Below are 18171 nucleotides of genomic sequence, written 5' to 3'. Positions count from 1 at the left end.
GAGGTGCACACCTTTAATCTCAGAACCTGGGAGTCAGAGGCAGACAGAGCTCTGTGAGTTTGAGGAGGCCAGCCTGGTCTACATACTGAGTTCCAGGGCAACCAGGGCTAAAGAATGAGAGTATGTATCAGAAAACAAAATAGATTTTAAAATGGTTAAATTTATGTTACGTGTACTTTACTAAAATAAAAACGTGGGGTTGTGGATTTAGCTCAGCGGTAGAGCACTTGCCTAGCAAGCGCAAGGCCCTGGGTTCGGGCCCCAGCTCCAAAGAAAAAAAAGAAAAGAAAACCATAGGAAATAAAGCTATTTCAATTTTTCCCCAAATGGAAACTTCCTACTTTTTTGAAATTAGCATTCAAAATATACTTAGAGAAACTCAATAATTCAAAAAAAATTTATACATTATGACATATCAAAACCCTTCTCTAAGTCCAGTCCCAGAGGAACAGTCAGGTGGATGGATCTCTGAGTTTGAAGCCAGCCTGGTCGACAGAGCATGTTCTGGGAAGGCCAGGGCTACACAGAGAAACCCTGTCTTCAAAAAACTAAAAACAAAGAGGAAAGAACAGGCTTCTAAGAGATAAGAAGGAAACATGACAAAATAAAATATAATAAGATGAAGCAAATATCATATCAAATTTGGCGATAACAACCCAATAGGAGGAGAAGAATCTCAAGAATAGGCAAAAGAGTCAGAGACTCTTATATATATATATATATATTTGCAGAGGACCTGGTGTAGGCCCTGTACTCCAGTCTCTCTGAGCTCACAAGTGTCTTGCTGAGTTGATTGAGGGCTCTGTTCTGGGCCTATCTCCTCTGACAAACATGTAGGGAAAATACCCAGTACACATAAACCAAAATAGATCTCTCTCTCTCTCTCTCTCTCTCTCTCTCTCTCTCTCTCTCTCTCTCTCTCTCTCTCTCTCTCGTAGACAGTTCAGTGGCTTTTGGGTGGTTTGTTTTCAGACCCCTGCAGCTGCCGCCACCATCTAAATCCGGCGTGTTTTTTTTTGTCTTCTCAAAAAAGAAACTGCACTTTTTAGTATCACCGTGTAGCTCCACCCTTGCTGTCTGATCCCAGGCAACCTGGCGTGTACTTTGCTTCTAGATTTGCCTGGCGTTTCATGGAATTGAATTGTGCCATATTCTGTGTATTTCTTTGCATCTCCCTTCCCTTAGCATACGTTAGTGTGTGATACTGGTCTGTGTTTAAACCTTTCTCTTGCCTTCATTTTCTTTTTTACCTTAAAAAAGGAATAATGTTGCACTGTATGTATATACTCTTACTTATCTGCTGGTGAGTTCATGGCTTTCATGATTGGTACCTTAATGAATATCCATGTGCAAGTTTTGCTTTCATTTCTCTTCAAGAAAGACCGAAGAGAAGTGTTGGACCATATGGTAACTAGTTTTACAGTTTTGAGGAACTTAGCTGGTTTTCCAAGCAGCTGCTGTATTGTACCACCAGTGGTCTAAGAGTATTTCAGAGTCCCTGTATCGTCCCCAAATCTTGCTATTAGCTTTAAAAAAATCCTATTTTGTAGTGCTGGCAATCAGGACACTTGCATGCTAGCAGTATTCTCCCAGAGGTGTATCTTGAGCTCTTGTTTCTGCTTTTGTGTCTTGTAATGGGGAAGTGGTAACTCATTATAGTTTTTCTTTGCACCTTCCCAGTGGCTAAAGATTTTTGAGGGTTTCGGTTTTTTATTTTGCAGTTTTCTTTGGAGATAAGGTCTCATATATACCCGGATGGCTTCAAATTCTCTCTCTATCCCAGACGGACCTTGAATTTGTGATCTTCAGCCTTCACGTCCCAAGGGTTGGGATTGTTGGAGGGCACCACCGAGTCTTGTTGTAAAGTGCTGAGGATAACCTGGCATTTCATTGAGTTGAATTGCGCCATATCCTATGCATTTCTTTGGATTTTCCTTCCTTTAGGACACTTTAGCATGTGATAGTTATGCTCTGTGCATGCTAGGCTAGCACTCCACTTGAGCTACTTTTCCAGCTCCTTTCTTTGGTCATTTGCAAATCTTTAGATATTTACAGGTTAACACAAGATTCAGCTCTTTTTTTTTTTCTAGAGCTGGGGACCGAACCCAGGGCCTTGCGGTTGCTAGTCAAGCGCTCTACCACTGAGCTAAATCCCCAACCTTTTTTATTTTTTATTTTTTTTTTTTTAAGATTCAGCTCTTATGCGCATCGTTAGCTGGGTTGACATTTTACTATTGAGATTTTAGAATTCTTCTGTGTATCTGATAGAAGCTCCAATGTCAGCTCTAGGAGTTGACTCTGGTAAGTTATATGAGACACTGATAGCAAGAAAAATTAAAATGGGGCTAAAGAGAAAAATTTAAATTGGGGCTCTTCAGCTAAGAGGAACTAGGTTTCCTTAACCTGTACCCATATCAGACAGCTCACAGCGACCTGTGACTCCAGCTCCAGGGGATCTACAGCTCTAGCTTCCTTGGACAACCCTCTACATGCACATGTGTATATATACACACATGCACACACACATACACACATGCATACATGCATGTGTGCATGCACTTATGATGAAAAAGTAAGTCCTGAAAACTGAAATCACATTTGCAGGAAATTTGACGAACTGAATATTATTATGTTAAAGAAAATAAGCCAATGAAGGGGCTCGAGACCCCATATGTACAACAATGCCAAGCAACCAGAGCTTCCAGGGACTAAGCCACTACCTAACGACTATACATGGACTGACCCTGGACTCTAACCTCATAGGTAGCAATGAATATCCTAGTAAGATCACCAGTGGAAGGGGACGCCCTGGGTCCTGCTAAGACTGAACCCCCAGTGAACTAGATTGTTGGGGGGAGGGCAACAATGGGGGGATGATGGGGAGGAGAACACCCATAAAGAAGGGGAGGGGGAGGGATTAGGGGGATGTTCTCCCGGAAACCGGGAAAGGGAATAACACTCGAAATGTATATAAGAAATACTCAAGTTAATAAAAAAAAAAAAAGAAAAAGAAAATAAGCCAAACTTAGGAAGAGCGATGCTAATTGTTTTCTCTTATACACAGAACCTACCTTGTAAATACTTGTACATGTATGTGTGTGTTTGTGTATTGGTCATAAAATAGCAGGAGGATCTTAAGGGACTGATGAGCAGAGGAGGGACTCCCTGGGGAAAGGAAAGGACTCAGTCAGAGAGGCAGGAAGCACAGGGAAGGGTAGAGAAGGAGAAAAATAAATGAGGATGCTCTATGAGATACATGTTTGAAAATACCACAAGAAAGCCCCATTGCTTTATATGTTGTCTTTAAAGCAAAGGGCCCCCATTCAGAAATAGACCCTAATAATAATTTTCCCTGTCTTGAAAGAACTGGAGACAGGACTGTAGTCCTGGCTCAGGGACTAAGAGCAACTGATGTGCTTGCAGAAGACTGGGCTTTGGTTTCTGGCTTCCACACATGCTAGTTCACAACCGTGTGCAACTCTAATTTCTGGGGACATGACATCCTCTTCTGACCTCTGCAGGCACCAGGCATGCATGTAGTGCATATATGTACATACAAGCAAAAACTCCATACACACAAATATTAAATGTAAAAAATAATTTTAAAAAGAAAGAACCGGGCACATGTGACAGACAGGAAGTAATCACCTTTTGTACCTTTTAATGTTATTTCACTTTTACTCAAGTGAATGCATTGTTGTATCATATATTATATATGGTACCAATGAGTGTTCTAATGAAGTGGTTAAGGCTAATCCTAGCTGGGCACGGTACGGTGGCTCCTACCTTTAATACCAGCGCACAGGAGGCAGAGACAGGCTGATTTCTGAATTCAAGACAGTAAATTCCAGGAAAGCCAGGGCTACACAGAGATATCCTCTCTCAGAAAACAAACAAACAAACAAATAAACAAACAAAAAACAAAAACCAAAAAACAAAAAGCTAAAACAAGACTAAACCTAGAAATCCTCTAGCACACTGAGCAAATTTCTAAACATGGCTTAAAAAAACCAGACATTTTTAATTTGATAATATGCTATGTACATATGGTAGAAACAGAGTACGCTAATAAGGGAGATGGCTAAGCAAACCAGTTGCAGGAAAATGGTGAGGAGTGGGGATGAGAGACACACAGGCTGTGTGACTACTGATGACGGACTTCAATTTTAAGTGCCTGCACTCCTGGACTTGCTTCCCTTTGTTTCTGTGAAGTGACATTCTGGTCTATTTCTGTAGACTATGCTGTCCTCCAAACTCTGCTAAGAAGCTTCTAAGTGACGCTTTCATCCTGAGAGAAGCTGTTTGTGTGGATTGTTTCCCCACACCCCGCACTGTGAGTTAGTGGTCCTCTTCACTTGATAAGACCGGAAGGCTGCAAGCTGATAAGGCTGAAGTTGTGGGAGACACTCAGGTTGCCATGGGAGACCGTGAAAGCATCATCAGAGAAACCAATCTCTGAATCCTGGCAAAAAGAATCTGGCTGCCCTCCTCTGAGGCAGATTGAAATGTATGTAGCTTGTCCTATTCCTTTGGGGCTGTCCACATTTCCCTAGCTTTGACTGCTCCTTGAACCTGAATTTGTGTTGCTCCGTCCTTTGGCTGTCTATCCATCATTCAATATACAGTCTTGCCTGCCATGTGATTCTGCTTTTGTTGTGGGGATAACTGCTTTGTGAGCAGCTGGCAATAATTTCACATTGACCAGGATCTGTCTCTTTACTCTGAGATTTTACCATTTGCAGTTTTGTTGTTGTTGTTGTTTTAGTTTGAAACAGGGTCTCGCATAGTACACACTGGCCTTGCACTCACAATGTAACTGAAGTTGATTTCGAACTTGTGATCCTTCTGCCTACACTTTGAGTACTGGGATTACAGGCATGTGCCACCACACATGGCTTTATGCAGTTATGGGTATCAAAGCCAAGGAAGGATGCATGTAAGGGAATACCATTTACTAATTGAGCTACAGCCCTAGCCCCTTGCAAATGTTTTGCGAAGTAGAAACAAATTGAGCTTTTGACAAAGCAGAGTAAGAGGCTAGGGAGATGGCTAACAGGGTAAAGTGCTTATTGCTCATACACAGGAAGCTGAGTTTGGATCTCCAGCACATAACAACAGGGCATAGTGGCATCTGCCTCGTGCTTGTGCTGAGAGGTGTATACAGGGGGATCCTGAGGGCTTTCCTGGCCAGTCAGTTTAGCTAATACATTAGCCCCAGGTTCAGTGAGATACCCTGTCTCAAATAAAAGGAATTGAAGAATGATAGACACGTGATATCAACATCTGTCCTCCACAAGTATAATCACAGATGTGTGTGTGTGTGCACATGTGTGTACACATATGACACCCATACAATGCAGTTATATAGTGATTACAGGGTTGTTGGGTTTTCTCGACTTTGACACATCTAGAATGTCCTTGGATGGTGATTTCTGGGATCAGAGAGATGGCTCAGCATTCACAAGCATATAATGCTCTCACAGAGCATTATATCAAGTTGTTCATAACCAAGCATATAATGCTCTCACAGAGCATTATATCAAGTTGTTCATAACCGCCTATAACTCTAGTTCCAGGGGATCCGATACTTTCTTCTGACATCTATGGACACTGTTCTCATGCACAAACCCACATTCACAGGCATGTAAATACACATAATTAAAAAAAAACTTAAAGAGAAATGTGGTTATCTCTAGGAGCAATAATGCCATTTATCTCTTTTTTTTTCTCCATCTTTATTAAATTGGGTATTTCTTATTTACATTACAATTGTTATTCCCCTTCCCAGTTTCCAGGCAAACATCCCCCTAGCCCCTCCCCCTCCCCTTCTTTATGGGTGTTCCCCTCCCCATCCTCCCCCCATTACCGGCCTCCCCCCATTACTGGCCTCCCCCCAACAATCACATTCACTGGGGGTTCAGTCTTGGCAGGACCAAGGGCTTCCCCTCCCACTGGTGATCTTACTAGGATATTCATTGCTACTTATGAGGTTGGAGCCCAGGGTCAGTCCATGTATAGTCTTTAGGTAGTGGCTTAGTCCCTGGAAGCTCTGGTTGCTTGACATTGTTGTACATATGGGGTCTCGAGCCCCTTCAAGCTCTTCCAGTTCTTTCTCTGATTCCTTCAACGGGGGTCCCATTCTCAGTTCAGTGGTTTGCTGCTGGCATTCGCCTCTGTATTTGCTGTATTCTGTCTGTGTCTCTCAGGAGAGATCTACATCTGGTTCCTGTCAGCCTGCACTTCTTTACTTCATCCATCTTATCTAATTGGGTGGCTGTACGTGTATGGGCCACATGTGGGGCAGGAGGCAAAGTTTAGAACAGGAACACCATTTATCTCTTAACCTGTAGAAGGAGAATTGGTCATTAGAGATACCCAAAGGAGTTAAGAGACTCTGAAAGAAAGGACTGGATACTTAGATTGTCCTGTGCATTGTGGAGGAAGAAAGTGCCAGCAATCCAATAGTAATCCAGCATGAATTATAATAAATTATAATAAAGTGGACTATATTCACTGTCTCTAGTCCATGATCTTTTTGTTTTAAATTTTTTAGCATTTTAATTTGCATTTTAAATGTTATCCCATTTCCTGGTTTCCCCTCCAGAAACCCCTTATGCCCCCTGCTTTTATGAGGATGTTCCCTCACCTACACACTCACTCCCTCCTTCCTCCATGCCATGACATTCTCCTACACTGGGACACGGAGCCTTGACAGGACCAAGGGCCTCTCCTCCCATTGATGCCCGACAAGGCCATCCTCTGCTCTATATGCAGAAGGAGCCATAAGTCCATTCCTGTGTTCTCTTAGGATGGCGGTTTCGTCCCTGGGAGCTCTGAGGATTCTGGTTGGTTGATATTGTAGTTCTTCCTATGGGGTTGCAAACCCCTTCAGCTACTTCAGTTCTTTCTCTAATGCCTCCAGTGGGGAACTTGTTATCAGTTCAATGGTTAGCTCCAAGCACTCACCTCTATATTTGACATGCTCTGGCAGAGACTCAGGAGACAGCTATATCAGGCTGCTGTCAGCACGCACTTCTTGGCATCTGCAATAGTGTCTAGGTTTGGTGGCTGTATATGGGATGCATCCCCATGCGAGGTAGTCTCTAGATGGCCTTTCAGTCTCTGCTCCAAACTTTGTCTCCCTGTTTCCTCCTGTGAATATTTTTGTTCCCTTTTTAAAAAAGGACTGAAGCATCCACACTTTGGTTGTCCTTCTTCTTGAGCTTCCTGTGGTCTGTGGATTGCATCTTGGGTAATCTTAGCTTTTGGGCTAATATCCACTTATCAATGAGTGCATACCATGTGAGTGAGTTCTTTTGTGATTGGGTTACCTCACTTGGGATGATATTTTCTAGTTCCATCTATTTTCCTAAGAATTTCATGAAGTCATTGTTTTTAATAGCTGAATAGTATTCTGTTATGCATGTTTTTTTTTCAATTCTAGAGTTGTCCTGGAATAATTGTTTAACATTGTCTTTTGAATACTCTTACGGTCTGAAGGCATGGAAGTTATGTGTGTTGCCAGAATTAGTAATAATAATAATCAGGTCAACAGGAAGTTTAAATTTTTCTTAGTACTAAATGCTCCTAAAGCAAGCAGACTGCTTCTCAAAAGAAGCAGTTAAAGCTCTTATAAAATGTTGTATATGTATGTTTTTGAGGTTGGGTCTATCTTAGTGTTTTATTGCTGTGAAGAGACACTGTGAGAAAGGCTACTGTTACTATTAATTCGGGCTTGATTACAGTCTTCAGAGTGCCAGTACAACATCATGGGGGCAGGGAGAGTGTGGAGGCACAAAGGAAGGCACGGCATTGGAACAGTAGCTGAGATATTTACATCTGGTCACCTGGCAGCAGGCAGAGACACCCTGGCTCTGGTCTGGGCTTTTAAACCTCAAAGTCAACTCCCAGTGACACACCTCCTCCAACCAGGCCACACCTCTTAATCCTTCCAAATAGCTCATCCACTGGGGGCTAAGCATGCAAATATTTGAACCTATGTGGTCCATTCTCATTTAAACCACCACATGGTGTCCAGTATTCCAGCTTGTCCTCTAACACACTACGTGGCCTCGAGCTTGTGATCCTCCTCCTGCCTCTGTCTCCTGAGTTCAGTCTCAATTATGGGTGTGTGCAACCATAAACTTTGTGTATGTAGGGGGTGGGGGGGTGGGTGGAGAATTGAACCCAGGACTTTGTGCATGCTAAGCAAACAATCTACCAAATAGAGGTATAGTTCGAGACAGTTTTTATTGGTGTTTTGAGACAAGATCTCACTTAGCCCAGGCTGGCCTCAAATTTCTTATGTGGCTAAGGCTGGTGGTCTTTACCCCTTATTTACTGGTTCTTGCGGATATGTGCCACTATTCCAAGCTAATGCTGTACATTGTTTTCGGAGATAGGTGCAGCAAGAAGAAGAGACACAGAAGTTCAAGAACACATCATTTATACATTCACAGTGCAAGAATAGGAGGTATGCCACAGGTCTATATAGGGAAGGCACCAGAACGATCAGAAGGCAGAGGATATAAGGGAAGGTTTGGCTAATGTACTTTATTGTGTTTTCCTCGGGAAAGGCAGGGGAGGGATAGACATTTACGATGAGCTAGTTTGAGCAGTTTTGCATGCTTTGAGTTATAGGTGTGGTCTCTAGTTGTCAGCTACCTGGCCCTGGGATGCTAAAGGTAGAGAGGAGTATTGCCTTTCTGGGTATTCAGGAAGTATGATCTGTAGTGGCACTGCTGTTGTTTAGATCTGGAAACATTCCCTAAAGGCCCACATGTAGCTCGTTCTCCATCTGTGACACTATTGCAAAGTAATGGGACTTTTAGGTGGTAGGGTCTAGTGGAAGGAGTTAGGTAATTGAAGGGATATTGAGATCTGAACCTTTCCTTTGTCTCTCTTTACTTCACAAGCCTTTCTTTACCTCATGCTTCCTTGTTCTTGTGATCTGACTTATTATTAGCCCAAAGGCAATGGGCTAAATGTTCGTGGACCAGAAAAGTGAGGCAGAACAAACTTTCTTCAAGTTGCTTATCTTAGGCATCATGTTTCAGTGATGGGAAGCTGACTAATAGCTTAGGGCTTAGCCCTTACTGTCTCTAAGGATTGACTAGCTCTGGGGGATTCGGTGGCTGGTGGGGGCAGTCTTTAGCCAGAACATTATCAATATGTCAAAACAATACACTATACAGAAATATACACACCACACAGGATAATGCATACTTATTTAAAAATATTAGAAGGGAGCTGGCTTTTGAGGTTCATGCCTGGAATTGCAATATTTGAAAGACTGATGTACCAGAATTGCTCCTGTCTAAAAGGAAATACAGAGACAAAGTGTGGAGCAGAGACTGAAGGAAAGGCCATCCAGAGACTGCTCCACCTGGGGATCCATCCCATATACAGACACCAAACCCAGTCACTATTGCTGATGCCAAGAAGTGCTTGCTGACAGGAACGTGATATGGGTGTCTCCTGAGAGACTCTGCCAGAGCCTTACTGATACAGAGGAGGATGCTTGCAGCTAATCATCAGACTGAACAAGGGGACTCCAATGGAGGAGTTAGAGAAAAGACTGAAGGAGCTGAAGGGATTTGCAACCCCATAGGAAGAACAACAATATCAATCAACTAGACCTCCCTAGAGCTCCCAGGGACTAAACCACTAGCCAAAGAGTACACATGAGGGACCCATGGCTCCAGCTGCATATGTAGCAGAGATGGCTTTTTCGGGCATCAATGAGAGGAGAGGCCCTTGGTCCTATGTAGGCTTGATGCGCCCATGTAGGGGAATGCCAGGGTGTTGAGGTGAGAGTAGTTGGGTAGGGGGAGCACCCTCATAGAAGCAGGGGAGGGAAATGGGATAGGGAATTTTCAGAGGGGAAAACAGGAAGGGGGATAACATCTGAAATGTAAATAAAATAACCAATTAAAAAAACTGGAAAAGAAACAGAAAAAAGAAAGACTGATGCAACAGACTGGCTGTGAGTTCATGATCAGTCTGGACTCCATCCATATTGTTTTGGGAAAAAGCTAAGTAGTCAATATTTGTTCCTTTAAATTATTTTTCATAGCATGTATTTATTATACATTATATTGCATTACATATTTTAGGGTGTTTTTTTTTCTCTTTTGGCTATTGCTCTTGGAGATTTCTTTCTTTCTCTTTTTCTTTCTTTCTTTTTGGAGATTTCTTTAAGAACTGTTTCATTGTCTTTTTTCAGTGTACATGATACCATTACATAGGTCATCTTCATTCACATATATATATTTATTTGTTGACCATTTCTTTCCCCTGCAAAATCTTCTTAGCTCATTCATGTTAGTCTCCTTTTGATAATCTAGACAGTTTTTGATTCTAAGTTTAGGTCATGTATGAAAGAAAACTTGGTATCTGTCTTTCTGAGACTGGCTTAATCTGCTTGACATTATAAAACTACTCTTTATGGCTCAAAGCATTCAATTGTATATCCTTTATCAGTGTCTCTGGTTTTAGACATCAGATATCAGTGTTCTTAACAGGTACCCTCCATACATCTTGTGATGCCAATGTGTAGCCAAGGTTGAGAGCCAGTGCTTGGCAAGTGGATTCTTTGGCCCTGCAGCTTTGGCATCCATTGAGCCAGTTAGAAGCACAGCATTTTAGGCATCATTTGGCTGAATTGGATGCACTGGGCTTGGGATGCAGAGATCTGTGTTTTTCTACCCCTTGCTGGTGATGCTAATACACACTCTAGTTAGAGAACCACTAACCCCGTGTGACTGTTCTCAGCCTTGGTTACACGCAAATCACCTAAGGACTTTATTACATCTGTTTCTTTACTTGCTTGCTTACGTATATGTCCTTGAGTATGGAAGTCGAACGACAACTTTCCACAGTTGACTTTCTCCTCCTGCATGTAGGTACCAGGGATAGGATTCAGATGATCAGACTTGGTGGCAAGCGCCTTTACCCTGTGAGCCATCTTGCTAAGGACCTGTTGAAACAAGGCTCTTGAACATAACGTCTTCAGATAGTTTTGGATGTGTGTCTTCATTGTGTGCGAGGCCTCAACACCATTATTTTTAAAGCTCCCCAGACAATTTTTACATACACATGTGCCATGGGGTGGAGTGAGAATCCTTGTCCTGGGTTTTTGTCTCCAAGATGGTGTTAATGTGATGAATAGAACTCCACATCAGATTGCAGATACTCTTCCTCACTAGAATCACCTAAGAGCTGCGAGTACTGATTTTCTCACTGAAAAGCATTTAATTTTGCTTATCTGCTATAATCGTTGTGGTGATGTTCTGATAATGTTTTTTTTTTGTTTGTTTGTTTTCTTTTTGTCACCTTGACACATAGTAAGAATAATGAAGAAGAGGGGACCACTATTGAATTGCATTTATCAAAGTGATCTGTGGGCATGTCTCTGGGGCATTTTCTTGATTGATGAGAATTGTGGGCAGCTCAGCCTGTTGTGGGTGGTGCCATCCCTGCAGGTGCTTCTGGGTTGTATAATAAAGCAAAGTGAATGAGCCACAGGAGGAAGCCAGTGAGCAGCACTCCTCTGTGGTCTCTGCTTCAGGTCCTGCCTTGGCTTCCTCTGTCTATAAGCTAAAATAAACTTTCCTCCCCAAGTTACTTCTGGTCATGGCCTTTACCACAGCAGTCAAAAACAAGCTAAGACAGTAGGTATGTATGGAAGAAATCCTGTTCCATACCGTTAGTGGCGAGTGATTCTAAATGAGCCATAAAATTAACTCTCATACACTCACGGGGAAATAACGTGAGGTCACTTTAATCTTAAAGTAAAATAATTCTTTAAGGATTTCTCCTCAGTTTGCTTCCAGTCTTTCAGAGCTGGCTGCTGAGAAGTCTCATTTTAAAGTTGCTGAAGGCAGGCAAGATAGCTCTGCAGATAAAGGCACTTGCTGCCAGGGCAGATAATCGATGACTTCAATTCCCAGAACCCACACGGTGGAATTAGTGAACCAACTCCAGCAAGGCATTGTCTTCAGCTCCACGCGCATGCTCCCTGATTCCATCCATGATCATCATAAAAGCAGTCTCTTTTTAAAAATTTAAGTTGCGGGGCTGGGGATTTAGCTCAGTGGTAGAGCGCTTGCCTAGGAAGCGCAAGGGCCTGGGTTCGGTCCCCAGTTCCGAAAAAAAAAAAAAAAAAGAACCAAAAAAAAAAATTTAAGTTGCTACCAAGTGCCAGTGCCGGCTTCATCATGGCTCCATTTTGGTTGTTGTTTGTTTGAGACAGCGTCTTTCTATGTAGCCCTGGTTAATGTGGGACTCAAAGTAGTCCTCCTGCCTCAACTTCTCTAGTGCTGGAATTGCAAGTGTGAGCCATCACTGTCTGCTTTTGCCATTGCTCTTATGCCAGTCTTGGAGTTTTACCTACCACAGTGGTTCTCAGGCTTATCCGCCCATTCTAACTTCTTGTGGTGCTTTAATTGCATTCATTAAATGTATGTGTGCCCTCCTGTCACATCTTGCATGTAGAAGGTCAGAGGACAACTTGTAGAAGTCAGTTCTCTCCTTCTACTACATAAATTCTGGATAGCCACATTTGGCAGCAAGCACCTTTATCCACAGAGTTATGTTGACGGCCCTCCTGTGATGCTTTTGAAAATCCCCTAGCTTGCTGTGACTGCACTCTACCAAAAATGTAGAGGAACACATTTGTACCACATTCAACAATGTCAGAATTTATTGAATAAATTCACAAGCTTTAGCAGCTTCAATGGCAATTTGTCACAAAAATCTTCCTAGCTTAGAAGCCTGGGTGAGGTGAATGCAAGTTCTTTTATTCCAGTTTCATTCAGTAACTGTCATAACACACAGCACACACTCAATACACCAATACAGCTCTGCCTATGTGGATGCGTTAGAGAACGAATAAAAGTTAAAGAGGCTGCGGCAGCGTTTGGGAGGTTTCACGAATGGGCTCAGGAGAGTTTGTATTGACAAGACAGTGCACCAACTCAGGCTGGGAGGGAGCTGTGCAAGGCAAATTTTGGAGCACAACTGCAGTGTGCAACTGCGAGGTTAAAAGGCAGAACTGGGTGGAGGAGGAAATGGTGGGTTAATCTCAGGCCCAGATGGGCAAACAGGTGGATGGGCAGGAAGTCAAATAGGCTTCATCAACAGTAAGGAACCAAGCCAAGTGAAGGAGTCCTTGGGCTGTGACATGCACGTACCACGAATCAGATGATAGGTTGATGTAGGGTCACGTCATCACGGTGTAGATATACACCCTTCCTTGGTTGTTGTGTTTGGTAAATTCCTGAGCCTCATTTCCTTGATATGATTTTAATATGCCCCTGCAGTCTTATTTCACCCCCAATAAATGTGTTAAGATGGATTGGTTTCTATTCTAAAGAATAAGTCATTTATCAGCATGTGCTGAATGGTTGTTGCCTGTCATTTCTGGATCTACTCAAGGGCTAGTCATCCTTTCAAAATGGAGTTGAAATCTGCCTAGGTCAGTGCACAGTGTGAAAAGCTACTGTTTTATACAATATGGAGTCACTTAGAGTAAGGCATAATGGCCAGATCTCAACTTAGGTCATGGACTTGAAGCAGATGTTCCGATTTAATTAGTGTAGGGTATGGTCCAAATATCTGAATTTTTTGATGGTTTTGGTTGTGAGCCCAACCCTTTAACAGCTGAGCCATCTCTCTAATTATGTGAGTGGACCATCTGAATTTTTAACAGATGTGCAAAGTGATTCTGATGGGCAGACACAATTGTCTTAAGGCAACAGTCCCCAATCTCATCTGTGACTTAAATTCCTCTAGGGATTTTTTTTCTCAAATTCCAAGGCTTAGGTCACATCCTAACTAATTAAATTGCCATAGTCTGGACAGCAGATAGTGGCACATGCCTATAATCCCAGCACTTGGGAGAGAGAGGCAGGTAGATCTCTGAGTTCGAGGCCATCCTGGTCTACAAAGTGAGTTTCAAGACAGCCAGGGCTACACAGAGAAACCTTATCTAAGAAAGAAAGAAAAGAAAAGAAAAGAAAAGAAAAGAAAGAAAGAAAGAAAGAAAGAAAGAAAGAAAGAAAGAAAGAAAGAAAAAGAAGGAAAGGGAATTGTAGTCTCTAGAAGTACCACATAAACACTGAAGGTTGCAGTGGGTGCCTAGCACTAAGAACCATGGGGTTTGAGTATTTGATGTGCTTGGTTGTCTTCACACAGGAAAAGAAACTGATTGGCATTTGCTAAGATTTAAGTCCTCTAACCATTCACCCTTAAATCAAATTACAATTTATAACTCCTAGGATCATTACTCATTCTTCCTTAGAAATATAATTCAGAATGTCTTGTCTACAAAGTGCAATCATGAACCATTCTCTCTTAGAACTTGCCAATTATCCCAAATTCAAGGGGATGAATGTTATTTTGAGATGAACTATAACTATTATTTTTGAGACATATACATTTCCCCTCAGCAGATTCTATTCCATTACCATATATATTTCCACATTGTATTTCTCATTAATTTACCTCAGAGGAACCCAGCTAGATGACATTATCCCCACCTGGCCACAAGCCACACAATGGAGAAATAAGTATTATAAATATCCTCAAGCCCTTCTGTAGGGTGAGAGAGAAATGGCTCAGTAAGTTAACAATACTTGTTACTTTTGCAGAGGACCTGGGTTCTGTTCCAAGTGCCCACATGATGGTTCACAATGATCTGTACCTCTAGGTCCAGAGTATCTGACCTTCTCTTCTGACCTCTGTGGACACGCTATGCCTGTGAAACACATACATACAGGCAAAACATTCATACACATAAATACATTTTATTTTAAAAGCCCATCTATAACTGCTAGCCTCATGGTACTTACGGGGTAGAGGTCTTTTATCTGAAGACCTGAAGATGATTTAATAGTTCAAGATACTGTTTTAAACCATGTGTTTTGGGATTTTTGATATAGGGTCTTACTATGTAGCTCTGGCTGTCCTGGAAGCAGGTATGGGGAACAGTCTGACCTTGAACTTTTAGTGGTCCTCCTGCTTCTAGATTCCAGATGCTAGGGTTATAAGTGAACACCGCTGCGTCTGGTGAGAGTCACCATTTGTATTTCCTAGTTTTTTGTAACCAAGCCAAAGAATGTTTGAGAGCAAGGTGGGACTATGTTATGCTTAGCTGCTTAGGAGTTAGTTGCTGCCCAGGCCTTTAGGAATCAAGTACTGGACCCCTAACATTCAGCAGTGTCTGAACTGTGGCAGGAGCTCAGAGACACAATCTGACATGCTAAAAGGAGCCGCTTTGGAATCAGGCTGACCTGGTCTTGAATCCTGTCTATATCATTTACAAGCTCTTGTGACTTTGGACAACTTACTTAGCCTCTTCAACTTTGTTTCTTAACCCTCTCCCTGTAGAATAAGGATAACGGTGGTCCACACAGAGGCTGAGTCTCCATCATCCATCATGAGCTAAAAAATGCATTTAATCCACCTGACCTACTAACATTAGTTTAGCAGCCGTTGCACACAATAGAGTAGCAGCTGTTCACTTTTGTGACAGCCTGACTGCCTGTGAGATGGCCCCCATCATTAGAGTGCATGGGGCTACATGTCAGTACCCTAGGGAAAAATCTGAACTTAAAATCCAAAATATATTTTCTACCAAATATATATCATTTGCATCACCGTAAAAGCTGAGAAATTGTTAACTGGAACCATTGGAAGCTGATACTTATTTTCCGGCAAACAAAATCACACATAGCAGAGTCCCTTCCCAGTGGGTGTGGGTGTTCATTTCTCGGTGTTTATGTTATACTTAAATATTACAGTTTCTAGTGAAAATTTAAAATGCAGTTTGAGGAGAAATGAAACAGACAAAAGAGACAGGGAAGGCCATCCCTCTTACTTTGTCACCTTCATAATGTTGCTTGCTAAATATAACCTACTTGTCAAATCCCTTTGTACAGTTGTAAGAAGTGCTAATGGAAGACTTCTTTTTCTCCTGTTCCTCTTCCTTTTCTTTCTTGACACTAACCCTGATGAAATACCTTGCATTCAGGATGTTCATACAGATATGATGGCATTTCCTTTCAGATTCAGAATATATACTGAGTTACCTCTATTTAGCCTCGAAAGAGAAAACTTGTTTTGGAGATGAGGAAGGTTAAACGCTGTACTGTATATGATCCTGGATTAGATACCGAATGGAAAAGAGGCATTAGTGGGAAACGCTGGTAAAACCTAAATAACTCTTTAGTAACTACTGTTGTACTAATTGGATGATAATATGATTGTTTGGGTCAGTGTACTGGAGGTAGATAAGAGGCTACCATTAGAGCTATCTAGGTTGAAAGGTCTGTATCGATAAACCAGTTAAACAACCCCATAACTCCTAAGGAAATAGAAGCAGTCATTAAAGGTCTCCCAACCAAAAAGAGCCCAGGTCCAGACGGGTTTAGTGCAGAATTCTATCAGACCTTCATAGAAGACCTCATACCAATATTATCCAAACTATTCCACAAAATTGAAACAGATGGATCACTAACGAATTCCTTCTATGAAGCCACAATTACTCTTATACCTAAACCACACAAAGACACAACAAAGAAAGAGAACTTCAGACCAATTTCCCTTATGAATATCGACGCAAAAATACTCAATAAAATTCTGGCAAACCGAATCCAAGAGCACATCAAAACAATCATCCACCATGACCAAGTAGGCTTCATCCCAGGCATGCAGGGATGGTTCAATATACGGAAAACCATCAACGTGATCCATTATATAAACAAACTCTGAAAGAACAAAACCACATGATCATTTCATTAGATGCTGAGAAAGCATTTGACAAAATTCAACACCCCTTCATGATAAAAGTCCTGGAAAGATCAGGAATTCAAGGCCCATACCTAAACATAGTAAAAGCCATATACAGCAAACCAGTTGCTAACATTAAACTAAATGGAGAGAAACTTGAAGCAATTCCACTAAAATCAGGGACTAGACAAGGCTGCCCACTCTCTCCCTACTTATTCAATATAGTTCTTGAAGTTCTAGCCAGAGCAATCAGACAACAAAAGGAGGTCAAGGGGATACAGATCGGAAAAGAAGAAGTCAAAATATCACTATTTGCAGATGATATGATAGTATATTTAAGTGATCCCAAAAGTTCCACCAGAGAACTCCTAAAGCTGATAAACAACTTCAGCAAAGTGGCAGGGTATAAAATTAACTCAAATAAATCAGTAGCCTTCCTCTACACAAAAGAGAAACAAGCCGAGAAAGAAATTAGGGAAACGACACCCTTCATAATAGACCCAAATAATATAAAGTACCTCGGTGTGACTTTAACCAAGCAAGTAAAAGATCTGTACAATAAGAACTTCAAGACACTGAAGAAAGAAATTGAAGAAGACCTCAGAAGATGGAAAGATCTCCCATGCTCATGGATTGGCAGGATTAATATAGTAAAAATGGCCATTTTACCAAAAGCGATCTACAGATTCAATGCAATCCCCATCAAAATACCAATCCAATTCTTCAAAGAGTTAGACAGAACAATTTGCAAATTCATCTGGAATAACAAAAAACCCAGGATAGCTAAAACTATCCTCAACAATAAAAGGACTTCAGGGGGAATCACTATCCCTGAACTCAAGCAGTATTACAGAGCAATAGTGATAAAAACTGCATGGTATTGGTACAGAGACAGACAGATAGACCAATGGAATAGAATTGAAGACCCAGAAATGAACCCACACACCTATGGTCACTTGATTTTTGACAAAGGAGCCAAAACCATCCAATGGAAAAAAGATAGCATTTTCAGCAAATGGTGCTGGTTCAACTGGAGGTCAACATGTAGAAGAATGCAGATCGATCCATGGTTATCACCCTGTACAAAGCTTAAGTCCAAGTGGATCAAGGACCTCCACATGAAACCAGACACACTCAAACTAATAGAAGAAAAACTAGGGAAGCATCTGGAATACATGGGCACTGGAAAAAATTTCCTGAACAAAACACCAATGGCTTATGCTCTAAGATCAAGAATCGACAAATGGGATCTCATAAAACTGCAAAGCTTCTGTAAGGCAAAGGACACTGTGGTTAGGACAAAACGGCAACCAACAGATTGGGAAAAGATCTTTACCAATCCTACAACAGATAGAGGCCTTATATCCAAAATATACAAAG

General features: G+C 41.7%; 2 protein-coding genes across 6 annotated transcripts in view; both read left to right on the top strand.

The window, feature by feature from the left end:
- The window catches only part of Trmt2b (tRNA methyltransferase 2 homolog B), a 60450-nt gene extending 52297 nt beyond the window's left edge, over positions 1–8153 (top strand). The window contains 2 exon segments of the mRNA XM_017602352.3: positions 4237–4310; positions 4313–8153. Coding sequence (XP_017457841.1) covers positions 4237–4310; positions 4313–4359 — 121 coding nt within the window. The 3' untranslated portion in view covers positions 4360–8153.
- The window catches only part of Xkrx (XK related, X-linked), a 99377-nt gene that overhangs the window by 9006 nt on the left and 72200 nt on the right, over positions 1–18171 (top strand). The gene's annotated exons all lie outside the window — the stretch shown is intronic.

This window comes from Rattus norvegicus, chromosome X, assembly GCF_036323735.1.
Source record: "Rattus norvegicus strain BN/NHsdMcwi chromosome X, GRCr8, whole genome shotgun sequence".
In the NCBI taxonomy this organism is placed as follows: Eukaryota; Metazoa; Chordata; class Mammalia; order Rodentia; family Muridae; genus Rattus; species Rattus norvegicus.
Note: the sequence above shows the minus strand (reverse complement) of the source record. Positions and strands in the feature narration are given on the sequence as shown.